The 17,714-nt window shown below is 50.4% G+C and overlaps 1 protein-coding gene and 1 pseudogene across 3 annotated transcripts in view; one reads left to right on the forward strand and one right to left on the reverse strand.

Moving 5' to 3' along the window:
* PREX1 (phosphatidylinositol-3,4,5-trisphosphate dependent Rac exchange factor 1) overlaps positions 1-17,714 on the reverse strand; it is a 198,068-nt gene that overhangs the window by 112,943 nt on the left and 67,411 nt on the right. For 2 of the 3 annotated variants that reach the window (XM_033839559.2, XM_033839558.2), the window contains exon 2: positions 3,108-3,179. The exons of the other annotated variant lie outside the window; for it this stretch is intronic. In XM_033839559.2, coding sequence (XP_033695450.1) covers positions 3,108-3,179 — 72 coding nt within the window. The remainder of the gene's footprint in view (positions 1-3,107; positions 3,180-17,714) is intronic. 3 annotated transcript variants of the gene reach the window in all.
* LOC117308126 (ADP-ribosylation factor 1 pseudogene) overlaps positions 14,767-17,714 on the forward strand; it is a 33,649-nt pseudogene continuing 30,701 nt past the window's right edge.

A 17,714-nucleotide genomic window follows, 5' to 3' on the forward strand; every position in this document is an offset into this window, starting at 1 on the left:
AGGGTGGAGCAGGAGGAAGAATTTGGACATTTAAACACGGAGGCCAAAAATGTAAGGCCAGACGCTACCAAACTCTTAGAGGAAAACATAGGCAGAACGCTCTATGACATAAAGCACAGCAAGATCCTTTCTGACCCACCTCCTAGAGAAATGGAAATAAAAACAAAAATAAACAAATGGGACCTAATGAAACTTAAAAGCTTTTGCTCAGCAAAGGAAACCATAAACAAGACAAAAAGACAACCCTCAGAATGGGAGAAAATATTTGCAAACGAAGCAACCAACAAAGGATTAATCTCCAAAATATACAAGCAGCTCATGCAGCTCAATATCAAAAAAACAAACAACCCAATCCAAAAATGGGCAGAAGACCTAAACAGGCATTTCTCCATAGAAAATGTACAGATTGCCAACAAACACATGAAAGAATGCTCAACACCATTAATCATTAGAGAAATGCAAATCAAAACTACAATGAGATATCATCTCACACCAGTCAGAATGGCCATCATCAAAAAATCTAGAAACAATAAATGCTGGAGAGGGTGTGGAGAAAAGGGAACCCTCTTGCACTGTTGGTGAGAATGCAAACTGATACAGCCACTATAGAGAACAGTATGGAGGTTCCTTAAAAAACTAAAAATAGAATTACCATACGACCCAGCAATCCCACTACTGGGCATATACGCTGAGAAAACCATAATTCAAAAAGAGTCATGTACCACAATGTTCACTGCAGCTCTATTTACAACAGCCAGGACATGGAAACAACCTAAGTGTCCATCGACAGATGAATGGATAAAGAAGATGTGGCACATATATACAATGGAATATTACTCAGCCATAAAAAGGAACGAAATTGAGTTATTTGTAGTGAGGTGGATGGACCTAGAGTCTGTCATACAGAGTGAAGTAGGTCAGAAAGAGAAATACAAATACTGTATGCTAACACATATATGTGGAAAAAATGGTTCTGATGAACCTAGGGGTAGGACAGGAATAATGACGCAGACATAGAGAATGGACTTGAGGACACGGGGAGGGGAAGGGTAAGCTGGGACGAAGTGAGAGAGTAGCACTGCCATATCTACACTACCAAATGTAAAATAGATAGCTAGTGGGAAGCAGCCGCATAGCACAGGGAGATCAGCTCGGTGCTTTGTGACCGCCTGGAGGGGTGGGATAGGGAGGGTGGGAGGGAGACACAAGAGGGAGGGGATATGGGATTATATGTACATGTATAGCTGATTCACTTTTTTGTAAAGCAGAAACTAACACACCATTGTAAAGCAATTATACTCCAATAAAGATGTTATTAAAAATCAATCAATCAATCAATCAATAAACATGGAGGCCAGGGACAACCGCTCTGAGAAGGTGACATTTGAGTCAAGGTCCCAAGGAATGAAGACCAACTCCATGGACCCTATGGAGGCACCAGACAGTCTGCAGGGGGAGAGCCCTGAAAGTGAGCAGGGAAGGCCAAGGGGCAGGAGACCACTCGTCAAAGCTGCAGTCCCAGAAGGCCAAGGTACCTCTTCGTCCTCCTCAAACTCACCCTGAGGGACACTTGTCCCATGAAGTGGCTGGAAGAATCACCCACACTGTTGGGTTATTTTTCTCTCTTCTTCTGTCCAGCTCACATGGTTAAATCTGCTTACATTAAAGACACATAGGATAGATCCTATTGTTATACTTACTTCAAGGAATGGCTACAGAACTTCAAAATAAGTATCTGTCACCTGAGTGTATACCCCAAAGAAATTAGAGCCTGTGTCCCCCAAAAGACATAGACAAGAACGGTCATCACAGCCAAAAGCTGGAGATGGCACACATATCCATCCACGGGAGAATGAATGAGTCAATCACGGCACAGTCATACTACAGAATACTACACAGCAATGAAAAAGAATGGCTTCCGGCTACATACCACAACATGGGCAAATCTCAGAGACATAACAGTGAGCAAAAGATGCCGGGCGTGACGAAAGAGCTCATTTTTATATATAGTGCAAGAACAGGCAAAGCTAATTAACGCCACTAGAAGTCAGTGGTTATCTTTGGGGTGGGGGCATGTACTGGGGGGGCACAGAGGAGCCTGCACTTAAGATTGTACCCTTTACTGTGTGTGAATTATACCTCCTAAAAAAGGTAATTTTTTCAAACTGTAATAAATTATAAATTTTAATTATAATAGTTTTTAAGTTGTAATAAATAGTTTGTAATAAACAGACCTAATAAACAGTAGGTACTCAGTAAGTATTTGCCCAAAGAATGAATGAAAAGCTTTGATCCCAGCCCTACCAGGGACCTGCCATGCACTGGCCCTGTGTAGGTCTCTTTACATCTCTAAGCCTCAGCTTTCTTATCCAAAATACTGGACTCAGAATTGTCAATGTACAAGGTATCCTTATTAACCAGGACACACACAAGGGGATGTCCTGCTTGACCAAGCCCTTTATATGCTGTACATGCTGGTACCTCTGACCCCGACCCTGCCCCGTCTCCCCTCTCTCTGAGGACCAGGACCCTGGAGCCCCAAGGACTGGAGGTGGCTTCCCAGAGAGTGAGGCCACATTAGAAAGCCAGGCCTGGGGACCGCTGGGGCCTCCACCATGCACACACAAGGTCTACTGACTTCCTTTCAAAACTCCCCAGAGCCACAGCCAAACTTAGCCTGGACCCAATTCCTCATCCGCCCAGCCTCGACACTCAACACCCAGTGCAGGGCAGGGGCCAGGGCTGCCAGGAGGGCAGATGGAGGTGCCAGGCTCCCAGGGGCACTTGGGAAGGGATTTTCCACTGGCTCCAAGCCAGGGTCCCTGGCATAAGGAGGCTGGAAGACAGGCTGGTTGCATTGAGCAAGGGGAAAGCCTCGAGGTGGGGAGTGGGGCCCTGAGGCTGAGTCCTCCTCACATCCCCCAAGCACTGTCTGCTTGCAGGACCCAGAGCCCTCCAGGGGCTGCGGGGGGCAAGCCATTGGGAGGCCAAAGGCAGCTGCCCGCGGGGTGGACCCGGGCACCCTCTGAGCATCACCCGGGAGGAACAGGCAGCTCCACACACAGCAGCAGGGACAGTCGGGAAAGGGGCCAGCCCCGGGTCCACACCTTGACGTTCTCCTCCGTCAGGCCCTTCTCCACCGAGTCCGCCGTGTTCTGCCGGATGCGATGCAGGAATGCCTGGAGGAGAGAAGCAGGGAGAGGTGAGCGTCCACGCCTCCAGTCCCCCGGAGGTGGCCCGAAAAAAGGGTTACCAGTTCAAATGCCAACTAGGCCCCGGGAGGCACCACAATCCAGGGACGTGGGCAGGAAATAAGCAACAACCTACTCTGCCCTTCAGCCAACATGTGTTTACGGAGTATCTACTCCACCAGGCTCTGCAGAGACCAACACAAACCCCGCCCTCATGAGCTGCACTCACACCTGCTGCATCACCTGCAGGACCCTCTCAGACTACAATTCATTTTCCTTTTTTTCCCTCTTGCTTAAAAACTTAACTTCTAAATAATAACCATCCACATGGCTCAAAAATCAAAAATATAAAAAGTCAAAACTATGAAACGTCTCCTATACCACAGGCCCCATCCATCCAGTCCTTCCCATACCCCATGGGAACCACAGCTCCTAGGGGCTTGTGTATCATTCCAAATAAACATACACAGGTTGATCAACGAGTACAAAGTTCCAGTTATTGGATGAATAAGTTCTAGGGATCTAATGTACAGCACAGTGATTATGGTTAATTATACTCTATTAAATACTTAAAGTTGCACTATGGTGGTAATCATTTAGCAATATATAAATGTACTAAAGGCAGCTGTACACCTTAAACTTACACAGTGTTACATGTCAATTGTATCTCGATAAAGCTGGGGGAAAAAACACAAATATATTTATGTATATACATACACACACACACACACACACACACACACACACACACACACATATATTCTTATTTTCCCCTTTTTACACACCAAGGGATAGCAGCATACACAGGATGCACTGCACCTGCTTCTTCCACTTAGAGATCTCTCCATATCATTACATGGGGAGCACCCTCATTCTCTTTTCATGGCTGCCCAGGATCCTACTGTATGGACAGACCGGAGTCGTTCTGCCACTTTTTTCAAGGTCTTGGAACAGAGAAATCATTTCCCTCCTCTGTGATGTGACAGACGATAAAGGCGGGGCCTGGCAGGGACTGTGGGGAACAGGCAAGCTCACATGCGTCGAAGCGGGGTGGCTACTCGTCCCCGCCGAGTGCGGCCAGGTGGGAGGGCAGCAGGCCCAGTATCACCAGACGTTCCGGGTTTGGGTTTTTGTTTTATTTCCCAAGAGAAACCAGAAATTAGGATTTTTTTTTAAAGCAAAGTCTCCCAGCTTTTAAATGGTGGCAAAGAGCCATCTGTCTTTGTGAGGAACTAGGTTTTAGGGGTCAGGCATGAAAGTGGAGGGACCAGAGTGGAGGGGTGCAGCCCCTCCACTGATGAGCAACGACAGCGGCCTGGCACTGGTACGGGTGGGACAGAGCAGGCAGAGGACGAGCCACTGAGACACCCCGTGGACAGGCCGGGGAAACAGAACAGACATGGGCGTGGGGAGGAGGACATGCGAGCATCGGAGGGAGACTGAGGCCAGCCCCGCTGACAGCGAACTCTGCCGGGGGTGCCCCGACTCGAGGGCTTGTCCCCAGCTTGACAACACGGAGTCCCCTGCGAAAATGACTTCACGGTCCACTGGCCACGATGAGGCATGGTGGCCTGTCAGTCACCTTCCCTGCCATGGGTGTTTAGAGCAAAGGGGAGATCTCTGAGTGCGGAGAGGTGGAAGGGACAGCCCAGGATGGAGGGAAGCAGGGGCAGGCCAGCAGAGAGGAGGTTGCTGGATCCCTTCCCATCATGAGAAGGGACATCCATGGATGTTACGGGGAGCCGGCCACCTGCAGACTCTGCTTTCCTAGGAAGAGGTGTGCTGACACTCCACCTGGCAGGTCACAGAGAGGAAAGTCAGGGACACACAGCAAAGTGGCCCTGCCTCTCTGTCCACACTCACCGCAGCATGTTCTCGACCAGTTCCTGCAGCCCAAGTGTATATCCCCAGCCTGGACTTAGGTGGATTTCTGACAACGCGACAACTCCACCTGGATGTCCAAGAGGCATCTCAAATTAACACATCCAAAACCTAGTTCCTGAACTTCCCTCCAAACCCACACACCACCAAGCCCTTCCCAGCCTGAGGAATGGCACCTCTGCCTTCCAAGTGCTCCAGCCAAACCCCCACCCCGTGTCGTCCTCGACCCCCCTCTTTCTCTGACACTCCATTTCCATCCATCAGCAAATGCTATCAGCTTCACCTTCAACATGTATTAAACATTGGACCACTTCTCCCCACCTCCTCAGCCACCCACCTGGTCCGAGTCACCAACACCTCCTGCCTGGACTAATGCAATCACCTCATCCCTATTCCTCTCTCCACACACACAGCCAGAGGGATCCTTTTAAATATGTAAATCAGATCCTATCAATCCATGGCTTGAAACTCTCCATGGCTACTCCATACACTTAAAAAAAAAAAATCCACATCTTTCCACAGCTACAGGTCCCCATGACCTGTACTAGTTAATCTCTTTGAACTCATCTTCCAGCATTCCACCCTCACCCCACACTTCAATAATCTTCAGCCACATCTTCAACCCCTCTATTCCTTCCACCTGCCAGGCACATCCCTACCTCAGGACCTTTGCACATGCTGTTCTTACCTGCAAGGATATTCTCTCCGAGCTCTGTCCTGAGACAGCTTTTTCTCATTCATCAGACCTTAGCTCAAATGTCACCTCCTCCAGGATGCCCTCCTTGTCTTCATGCACTTATCACCTTCTCATCTTGCATTAAGAGCCCATTTGTCAGATAAAAAGACTAAGATTAAGCAGTCTACACCAGTGCCTAAGGGAAAGACCAAAATAAGAAGGGAGCATGGCTGGAATGAAACATTTATCCCAATCCAGCAACAGAGGCCAGGTTTGGAGACTAATGATTTGGGTTTAAACTGCATTCCTCCTCCTCCGTGTGGTGTGACCTCAGGAAAGTGCATTAGCCTCTCTGAGTCTCAGTTTACTCTTCGCAAATACGTAGATCATAGTAATACTGTCGTCCTACCTTTCAGAATGCACTAGGATAAAGTGAATGGGAGCTCCATGAGGGCAGGGTCTGCTTCCCAGCTGTACCCCCAGGGCCTAGACTAGTGCCTGGAACACAGTAAACCCTCACGTATCAAAGGAAGGATAAAATTTGCCTGACACAGTGCCCGACACATGGCAGGAACCTCAACTCGGGCTTCTTGGAAGCCTGATGATCCTTCTCTTTAAAGGACAACGGGTAGAGGGGTCAGGAGACAGGAGTTCCTAGAGGATGTTTTAACAGGGCCTGTGATGCTGCCGGGAAGTCCAGCCTCCAGCCTCCTCAGACAGGAGAGCGACAAAGGCAGCCTCACCCAGCACCGCCAGGGAGAGCAGGAAGCTGGGAGCGCAGCTCGGCTGGCCTAGATCACAGCTTCCTGTCCCACTTTCTCCACAAGAGCACGGCCACCACTATTGTGCTGGGACAATGCGAGGCTCGGGCCACCCACAGAGGAGCCGCAAACAGGCTGCTGTGATGGGCATAATGGGCAGCTCGTGACCCGGAAAGAATGGGCAGGCAGGGGCTCTGGGCCCAGCCCCCGTGCTGCCCACGGCACGACTGGCTTTTCCAGGCGGCGCCAATGCCCTCTGTGCAGGCAGGATGGTGAAAGGGACCCTCCAGGGTGACTCCGTGTCCAAATCTTGACAGCTTTGAAACACTCGGCCAAAAGCAGCTCTCATCTTGGAAACCTCCCTTAGAGACAAGCCCGTTCTCAGGGTTTCCAGGGCTGCCTGAAACTCTCCTCCGGCCTTGGAATCTTTGCCCATGCCGTGTCCATGCCGCACCCCTGCCTGGGCCGCTTCCCTGCATGTGGCCAAGTCCGCCTCTTCTCTTTATGATGATGATGAAATACGTCAAGGAGCCAGAAAAGGACAGAGGAAAATTTAACAAACACCCACAAACGCATCGCTACCCAGTTTCAGCAAATCTTATTAGCATTATGTCAAATTTGCTTTAAACTATTTTCAAAAAGAAATTCATCAAGTCTGGAGGAGGTGCAGACAGGGAAGGGCCACGAGGAAGCCCTCAGGGCGGAGGCTGGAAATATTCTACTTCTTGATCTGAGTGGCGGTTACACAGGCAAGTGCATATGCAAAGCCTAATCAGTGTGCACCTGAGATCCGTGCACTTTATCCAGGTACCTTGTAAATATTAAACCTCAGTGGAGACACAGGAAGAAAGGCATCACTACAGAGAGAGGTGAGCTACCTGTGCACCTGCCCATCCTGCAAGGCACCCACTGCCCTGGATATGTGGTCCTCGCTCCCACACATGCCTCCGCCTGCTTACCAGGCACGTGTGAATTGACGAGCGATGAAGAACACCGTTCTGCGTGCTTACGACATTTTTATAAATGACGTCCTTTCAGCAACTTCCTTTTCTCACTCAACATCACATCTTCCACCTTTACCCACATCCATACGTGCACTTGGCAACGCCTGCCGCCCAAACCCCACCCACCTCCCTTGGTTCTTAGCCCTGGGGTGCGCCCCAGCACCACTTCAGCCACCAGCACCCGCGTCTCTTGGCGTGAGGACCCTCTCTCACACGCAGAGCAGGCTGCAAAGACAGACGAGGACTGAGGCACGTGAGGGCCTGCTTCCCCGAGGGCCCCAGGGGCCCGCACTGGTCACCTGCTTGATGACACACCTTTCTCAGCTGCCCTCCCTTCCCTGCCTCACTCCCCGACTCTGCTATTGGTGCTTCCTGGGGCGAACTCCCAAGGAAACTGCTCGCCCTTGAATCAGTCTCAGGATCTGTTTCTGGGGAGCCCCACACTAAGACCTCAAGTTGTCCATTTCATTGCTGAGCAGATGTAAGTATATCAGGCTGCAGACGTTTAAGCTGTTTCAAATGTTCTCTCTATAAACGATGCTATGATGAAGAGGCCCACTGGGGCTCAGGTGCTCCAGATCCTCTAGGCGCACCTGAATCTCCTGAGCACAGGTGTGCAAGTTCCTCCAAGTGTACACCTAGGTATGGAGTGGTTGGCCGTAGATTAGAGACATGTTCAACTTGACTGGTTAATGACAAATGGGTCTCCAACGCGAATGTACCAACCTACACTCCAACCAGCTGCGGATGAGAGTTCCCACCATTCCATACCCAGAACGAGACCCACATGCTCTCATTCGTTCATGCAACAAACATTTGCTGAGACCAGCAAAGTCCCGACATGAGTTCAATGCAACCCCCATGATCAGCTTTCAGGGTAGCTATTTTGGTCCCACTCTATAGATGAGAAAAACTGAGGCTCATAAGTGAAGTAACCTAACAGAAGTCACGCAGCCAGAAACCAAGAGAGCCGAACCTGAGCCCAGGACTGTCTGGTTCCTGCTTGCTGCTTGGGAGGAGGGGACCAGACAGGCCGCTCATAGAGCTTCTAACCCAAGTGCCTTCACGGTCCCCAGAGCTCTGAGCTGAACAGGAAGACACAGCATAATTGATTAGTGATGTCTGCCACGGCCATGGGAAGGAGAAGAGGAGCAGAGCTGTGCATTTGCCATGTCCAGCGAGCTCCAACTTGACTGAGAAACCCAGAGGGTGAGAGACACAGGTCTGAGTTCAAACAAAAAGTTGGTGATAAGACACAGTTCAGAACCAGGTTTCCTGATGCCAGGCCAGCCTTGTCCCTGCCCCCCTTTGCCTTAGAGCAGTGGTCCTTGACCAGGGGGGCTGATTTTATCCCCCAGAAGAGATGTGACAATGTCTGAAGACATTTTTAGTTATCGCAGTTGGGGATGTGGGTGCTGCTGGCGTCTCAAGGGTAGAGGACAAGGATACTGCTAAATATCCTACAATGCCCAGGACAGCCTCCACGAAGATGTATCTGGCCCCAAACGTCAATAGTGTCGATGCAGAGAAACCCTTGCCTTAGAAGTGGCTCTTACTAAAACCTAGGAAACAATCCGCTCCCTTCTACAGCTGACGAGATCCTGCAGGATAAGGGCCCTTCCCACCCCACTCGGGCTTTACTCTTTCAGGTGCAGCCGTGCCGGCTCCTTTTTGTTTCCTGAACACACTGACCCTGTCCTCCCGCCCAGGCCTTTGCCGTTGCAGCTCTCTGCCTATAAAGCCACCGCTGCAAGATGTTCAACTGGCAGGGGAGCCCCCTCGTCGAGGATGTCTCCCTCTCGGGCTCCGTATAAAGGAGGGTCTCGCCTCACTCCTCACAGCCGTCTGAACCCTGTTACCCTTCACAGAATGCATCACTATCGGCAGTGCTCGTATCAACTAAGTTTTGTATATATCTGATTGTTCGGTAACACCTTCCCCAGAGAGTGTCCACCCTCTCACAGTGGAAGATGGTTTCGTTCACTGCTGTCCCCTTGCATCCAGAACACTGTCTGACACACGGTAGGTGCTCAAGAAACATGTGGAGGAAAGGTGGGAGAGAGGGAGAAAAACTGAGGAAGGAGCCCCAGAATAGGCTCCAGAAGTAACAGGTACAGAATTGAAAAGTATATTAATAACAATAACAGATTTTTTAGCAATTATTATCATACCTGACACCTCTGGACCTTAGTATGTGACAGGTGCTACTCTAAGTGTTTTACTCCTCAAACAATCCTAGGAGGTAGGTACTATTATTACTGTGCCCATTTTACAGAGGAGGGAACTGAAGCCCAGTGTAGTGAAGAGATTACCCAAAGCCACACAGCTAGTAGGTAGCAGAGCTGGGCCTCAAACCCAGGCAGTCTCCAATCCATTTCCAACATGCATCCGCAGTGAGTAACTGTACACAAAAAACCGCATAAGGTAGCAGCTGCCCTTTGGGGTGCCCCTGGGGAGGCTCCATCTGTCTGGAACCTGTAGCCACAGCCTTGGGAGGATAATTCTCTCCCTGGAGATAAAAAGGAGGGAAAGAGGCCTCGAAGGTACCCTCTGAGACGGATGCCAGCAACCTGATCACTGAGAGGAGAGGGCCCGCCTGCCCCCAAGGACACCCCCGCCTCGGCTGGGGTGACCTCATCAGACATATGGCGAAACCTGAGAGGGCCAGGGGAATGGCTAGAAGTAGGGGAGGTGGGGGCAGGGCAGCCCCCAGACCATAACAAGGACAGAGGAAAGGAGGTGCCCTGAAGACCCCAAACCCCTATGTGATCTGGGTGGCCCAGGGTCCAGGGAAGCAGAGTGTCATAGAACAGCAGTGAATCGAAGTAATAATAATAAAGTAACAACAACAACAGCAGAAGGGGCTTTTTGAGAGCCTGCACCAAGCAGCCACACGCAGGCCAGAGTTGGGAAGACGCCCAAATGAGCAGCGGCTCCTACAAAGCCCAAGTGCTATGCTCCATCCACTTAAGTTCTGAGCACTTATCCTGCAGGAAAAACTAAATCTCACATGTGGCATCAAGATTTAACTTTAGGGCTTCCCTGGTGGCGCAGTGGTTGAGGGTCCGCCTGCCGATGCAGGGGACGCGGGTTCGTGCCCGGGTCCGGGAAGATCCCACATGCCGCGGAGCGGCTGGGCCCGTGAGCCATGGCCGCTGAGCCTGCGCGTCCGGAGCCTGTGCTCCGCAACGGGAGAGGCCACAGTAGTGAGAGGCCCACATGTACCACAAAAAAAAAAAAAAAAAATTTAACTTTAGTATCTGATTTAAAATTCTAATACTTGGGGTTTAGTTATGGTCCATCTTGACAAAAGGACATCGTGCTAAAAATGATTTGCAGAAATCCATATAATGATACAGAAAAAGACTGTTAATGTATCTCTAGGGGGGAAAAAGCCAAGTTACAGAAGAGCACATAAAATATAGTCTCATTTTTGGTTAAATAAATTATTTCTACGTAAGCATAGAAAAAAGAAGTATGGAATGAAATACCCTAAACTGTGTGAGAGTATGGCCAAGATTACTAGCTGTTGCCCAATATCTGGTCTCTCCTTTTCCAGATTTTAGAATAAAGACTGTATTTCCCAGCTTCCCTTGCAACTAGGTGTGGTCCCATTACTTAGTTTGGGCTAGGGAGGTATAAGTGGATGTATGACATACGACATCATGGAAGTATCCTTGGAGATGATGGGAGGCACAGGCAGGGATTCTCTCTTGCTATTCCTCCTTCTTGCTGCTTGGATAGCAAATGTGATGCCTGGAGGTCAGGCAGCTATCTTATACCACGAAGTAAAAGCCAGGGGTTGAAGAAGATGGAGCAGCAATACAGAAGGAGCTTATGTCCCTAATGACAGTGGAGCCAACATATCTATCCTGGGCAGCCTATAATTCAGTAAGAAAGAAAATTCCACATCATTTAAGGCACTGTTGTTTGGGTTTTATCACTAGCCATGGAACCTAACTCTGAGGGTGGAATTAGAAGTAATTTCAATTTTCTCCTTTCTTCATTTCTGTTTTTTTCCAAATTTCTACTTTCAAATCAAAAGTCATTTTGTAACATAAATGTATGGTTTCCTTTTTTAATTTTGGACAGGAGAGGTTACTACACATACCAGGCTCTCACCCCAATCATCACTTCTTCAGCATCAGGAAGACTAGTCTGCATTTTCCTCCTAGAGGGCATGTGTCCCCGGGTGGAAAGGGGAGTGCCCACCGGCAGAGACGAAACCAGACACATGTGAGATGAGAAGGCTGTCCGTCCGCAGTGGGGCCTCTGAGCTGCCTACCCCTCGTTCTCCGTGTTGACTCTGGAAACCACCAGGCTCCCCAGGAAGGTGCCCATACTGGCCGAGCCCCCCAGGAGCTGGCCTTGGGCAGAACATAAGAGCTTCCCCCACCCGCAGCCACTACCACCACCCAGGCAGAGATTAAAAACCTCTCCACTCCATTCTCTGCAAGCACCCCCTTTCGTCAGGCCTATGCCAGGAGCACAGAGCCACTGGCCCAAAACTAGCTTTCCCAAGAGGCCCAAATTTCAGATTTGAGACGTCATCCCCAAGGAAGGTTACCTACTCACTCACAGTCCTACCTAAGAGGATTGAGAGAAAATAACGTTTGTTACAACTTCAGACTTCCTCCTGTACCTCACATCTCACATAGCACGTTATGTATCGAGAGATCATGATATTTTATAGTAATAGCAAAAATAAGCTGCCTTGTATTGTGTCTTCAACAGGCTTCCATTTCAGCACTAAAAATGAGCTACAATTGAGGCCTCCCGACCGTTCTGTGAACATCCCAGGCACCGTCCTTACCGTCCCACCTCAGGGCCTTTGCATGTGCTTTCCCTTTTCCTGGAAGACTCTCTTCAGAAATCTGCAGGGCCCCTTGCTCACTTCCGAGAGGCCTTCTCCCACCACCCGCTTTAAAGCAGAAGCCCCCCTCCCCCCTCCCCCTCTTATCCTTCTCTATCCCCGCTACAGCACTGGCCTCCACCTACACGAATCTACATCTCTGCTTGTTGCTACGTGTGCCCTGCAACATCAGCTCCAGCGGAGCAGTGGCTTGTTCATACGGCATCCACCTCGCGGGCCTGACCAATGCCTGGCACAGAGTAGGTGCTCAGTAAAAAGGGCTTCAGCGGGCTACTGGTGACCAGCCTGCCTATCCGTGGTAACAATCCCATGAGGTATGTTGTGAGTACCCCCTTTTTAGGAAAAAGGAAACCAGGACATGAATCACCAGTGGGGCTCTGAAGCCCGACGGTCAAGCTTTGTGCCTGGAGCCCCACCCCGCCAGGTGTTGAAGTAAGGATTAAATGCCACACTGCAGGTCAACAGTCCATTGCCTAGGGTCTCTCCCCACCCCACGCAGGGACCCCCAATCAGGCTCGGTGCCAGGCTCACAGGAGGTGCCTGGTGAACAGATGAGCACAGAAGGGGTGGGCACTTTTAATTCCATGTCGCCCCTGAACAAGAAGAGGCCCTTTCCCGCCAGCCTCTGGCCACAGGCGGTACCGTTCCTTGGACCTACAAAAACACTGGGGCCCTTTAAAAATACGGGTGTTGGCCCCAAATACAGAAAGAAAACTCTGCTGTCAAAATTATTAAATCTTCATTTAAATGTCTGCAAAGCATAACCTGTGTCCGCGCATCAAGTACCAATCAGTTCCCCTCATAGCTGCACATACGGGGAGCACGGGCATGTCTTAGTAGCTTTACCACGACGGGAGCCCTGGGCTGGCTCGCCAGGAGCAGACCCTGAGACAAAGGTCTGAGACAAGTAGTTGATCTGGGAGGTGACGTTGGCAAACGCAGGCAGGGGAGGGGAGAAGTGGGCCCAGGAAGAGAGGGCAGCCAATTTAGGGTATGAGATCAAGCAAGTGGCCAGGGTGGACCATGGGGGCTCAATCCCTTTGAGGCCCCCTGACAGCCAGAGTGGTCACCTCTGAGTGATCCCCGGGGTGGGGCGAGAGGGGGCCGAGGGAGCTGGGGCATTTATACACCCATCCTGTTGGCCACTGGATGGAGGGCAGGAGGCTGGGCGCTAATTCACCGGCACTTCCAGTCTGCCCTGTAAGTGTGGAAGCAGCTCAGTTGGCCAGATAAAGCCAGCAGGCGGAGGACTGCAGGTACTGGCAGGGGGAAATCCAGCTGGAGAGCCCTGAGTGGCTGGGGAGCCAAACGCAGCCTCCAGAAGAAAGAGGGTTTAGGGCCGCCGAGAGTCGGGGAGCGGCTGCGTCTGCTCCAAGGCACAAGGCCAGCCTCTGAGAAATGAAGGCTGCACCAGCTGGTTATTGTGACAGAGGGCCTCCCAGGTCAAACTGATGTTCTCCTGGTCTGCACTAGGATGACCCTCCTGGTTGGGAAATACTTTGGTGACTGGCAACATCTCTCAGTGTGTGGGGGCTGAGGTCAGAGGAGGTAGCTGAGAAGCCGCGGGCAAGCCCAGTCAGACCTGGAGGGGACTTCGCACAGCGGCTGTGTCACAGGGCATCTGCACATACCCGCCACGAGGCCGCAGCATCCCAAGGTCTCCTCCAGCTCTGAGAAACTCTCCCTTCTCAAATGCCAGAAGGGTCCTGCATCTCTTAAGGAAGCGTATATATGAGAAGGGCTGAGCTTCAGAGGTTGGAACCGACCACCTGGTTCAGATCCCGCCTTTGTCACTTACCGCTGTGTGACTTAGACTAGACCACCTCTCTGTGCCCCGTCTATGAAATGGATGGGGATACTAAAGTTACTGACACCACAGGCTACCATGAGGCTAAAATGAAATACTACAGGCAAAGTGCTCAAACACCGGCTCTGCCAGTGACAGGCTGTGTGACCTTGAGCAACTCACTCAACCTCTCTCTGCCTCAGTTTCCACCTCTGTAAAATGAGTACACAGGACTCCAATGAGGATTACAGACCCTAACACACACAGCAGGCACTTTGAAAGGTGCCTGATACACGGTAAGTGCTCAATCAAGTATCAGCTGCTATAACCTCCACAGCCCCATCTCAAGCTGATAGGGAGACAGACATGAACACACTGTGTTTCTTAAGGAAGCTTCTGGAATTGGAGCAACCCCATTTATAGACCTCCTACTATGCGCCAGAGACGTTTCCATCTATCCTACGTTACGTTGACTTGTTATTTGTCTTTTTCACCCTAAAAACAGTCCTATTACCAACGGCTTCCCCGGCTCCGGGGTGAGATGAGGGGGAAGGCTTTACAGACTGTATTGTGCCACCACATCTGCCTGGCACCATGCAAAGCCGTCCGCTGCTGCCACGGCACCTCGCCACCCTGCTCCATCCGCCTGCCAACCGCGTGACCTCAGAGTCACTGAACTTCTTCCTCGGAGCCTATTTCTTCGTCCAAGGAAAAGAGGCAGTTGCTGAGGCGTAAGCAAGATGATGCACGTAAAAACTAACTACGAAGACTTCCTGGAAGAAGTGGCACAGAAGCGGGGCAGAGGGAGGTGAGCTAGACTATGCAAGGAAACAGGAACTTGCTTATAATTGTATTCTCAGGGGAAAAGGCTGTCACCAAGGACCACCCACGCCAACAAGCATGACCTGGGGCGTACTGTGTGCCAAACATGGAGCTGGGCGCTGGAGACACAGACATGACCTTGCCACGGGGGGATCGATTACTCCTGCGCTCACCTGTTTACTCAACGCTCACTGCACACCTCTTGTGTGCCAGGCACTGTTAGGAGCCAACGACACATCGGTAAATGAACAAATCAGACCAAATCTGCCCTCATGGAGCAGTGGCAAGACTGACCATAAATAGGTTTCAAAATTAAATGGCAGGTGGGGACGAGCGCTATGAAGAAAAATAAAGCAAGATGAGGCAACAGAGAGGGATCAGGTGAGGGAGGTATTTCACAGAGATGTTCAAGGAAAGCCTCTCTGAGGAGCCAGCATTTGAGCAGATACTCGGGGACTGAGGTGAAGAAGCAGCTCTGCAGGCATCCGAGGGAAGGGCATTCCAGGTAGAGGGAACAGTCAGTGCAAAGTCCCTCAGGCACATTCAATCCATCTAAGAGCAGCCTAACTAAAATATCTGTCCCTCCTCCTGGCCTGTTTTCTTCACAACACCAGTCACTGTGGACATTATGTGTGTCCACTTATCTGTCTACTGTCCCTCTAGCCCACCAGAATATGGGTTCCAGAAAGGCAATGAGGTTTTTGTCTATGTCACTAGTGTATCCCCAGAGTCTGGGATTGGGCCCAGCACACAGAATACCCTTGACAAACACGTGTTTAATTGACTAATCAACTAATCATCTGGAGAAGACTCCCGCTACACACCACACAGCTTCTAGGCCCTGAAAAAAGGTGCCCACGAGCTCTGGAGCCCCACCCCATTCCCCACCATGGAGGAAGTTAAAGCAAAAACTGAGTTGCTACAACCTGTTGTGAACAGGTCTGATGCAATAGAAGGGGGAGGGGGGCCATAGAGGGGAAGCCAACACTCTTCCCCACACAGATCCCACCCCAGGGGCTGGGGCTTGGCCTGCAATCTCCCTGAATTCCCCCATGACACGTCATTCCTTCAGCAACGATACACCCAGTGCCTCCAACATGCTACCAAGCTATAATTTACTCTCATGGGTCTCAAACTGGTGGCCCACAGGCATGTTTAGTTTGACCAGCAATGTGCTTTGAGGAAATTCAGGCCTAAGTCTGAATACCAGATTTCCCATTAAAATCTCAGCTTCTCTTGAAAAAGCTGACCACAGGTCTCAAAAGCCCACAGAGCCACAGCTGGCTGTAGGAGAGTGGCAGCTACCAAATTTACCCAGGGCAGGTGCTGCTGCTTTTCCACTACCCAACCTCTTGCTACAGTCATCTTCCTACCTGGCCCTGTGGGCATTTGAATGTGAGACCCCGATCCTAGACCTGGCAAATGTGACGCCTACCAATTCTCCCCATACCGGTACCCAGAGCAGACATCACTGATGGAGCACAGATCTCTTTCCTGCTGAGTCTTCTCTACACTGTCGAGAATCTCTCTCCCCTCGCTGTTATCACCCACACCCATAACATGATCTGAGATCCTGCCTATTCTAACCTCAACTTCTCCCCCTTCTCCTTTGGGCCCCTCGGCTTTTTTTCCTGAAGAATGGGCTCATCATTGTGGGATTAGAGCAGGGTATCTCAACCCTGGAACCACTGATATCTGAGCAGATAATTCTTTGCTGTGTGGGCTGTCCTGTGTATTATAGGACATTTAGCAGCACCCCTGGCCTCTACCCTCTAGAAACTAGTAGCAAACCCCACCCTCAGTTGTGACCAGAAATGTCTCCAAACATTGCCCAATATCTCCTGTGGGACAAAGGGGGAATCTCCCCCAGTCAAGAACCACTGTATTACATCATAGTTAAGAAAATGTCACTAGAGCCAAGCCAATGCTGGCTCTGTCATTTACTGGCTGTGTGACCCTGGGCAGCCTCTCTGTCTCAGTTTCTTTCTCTGCAAAATGCAGATACAAAAACGGTACCTGACTGCTAATGAGTATGGAGTTTCTTTTGCGGGTGATGAAAATGTCCTTAAATTAGATGGGTAGTTGATGGTTGCACAATTCTGTGAATATACTAAGAACCACTGAATTACACACTTTAAGTGGGTAAATTATATGGTGCGTGAATTCTATCTCAGTAAGCTGTTACACACACACACACACACACACACACACACACACACACACACACACACACACACACGGTATTTACCTCACAGGGGTATTGTGAGAATTTGATGATTTAGGATAAAGTACCTTAGTAAGCACAAAATGAGTCTTAGCCCATAGTATCAACATCAGCCCACACCGATCAGGGGATGCAGATGGGCGGGCAGCTTCGAGGAAAAGCCCGCAATGACTGAGACAGTGGTGTCTGGGAACGGGCTCCACTTTGGGTGGTATTTCCCGCCGGAATGTCCCAGACAAAGCAAACCAAGTCACTCGGGGGCCCCAGGATGCAGGGTGGGGCGGCTGGGCATCCTGGGGTCCCTGTGCCTGTCTGTGGCAGGACAATGGGTGGAATGTGGTCTCCTCTCCACGGAGCTGACACTTGACATCTGAAGACAATGACTTTCAAGAGGTTTTGTTTTTTCCTCGGCCCAGCTTTTTTTTCCATTTCCCTAAACAATTGTTCCTGGGGCTGGTGGGGGAGCGGTCCCCCCCGGGGCTTGTGAAGAATTGTC

This window comes from Tursiops truncatus, chromosome 15 (genome assembly GCF_011762595.2).
Source record: "Tursiops truncatus isolate mTurTru1 chromosome 15, mTurTru1.mat.Y, whole genome shotgun sequence".
NCBI lineage: Eukaryota > Metazoa > Chordata > Mammalia > Artiodactyla > Delphinidae > Tursiops > Tursiops truncatus.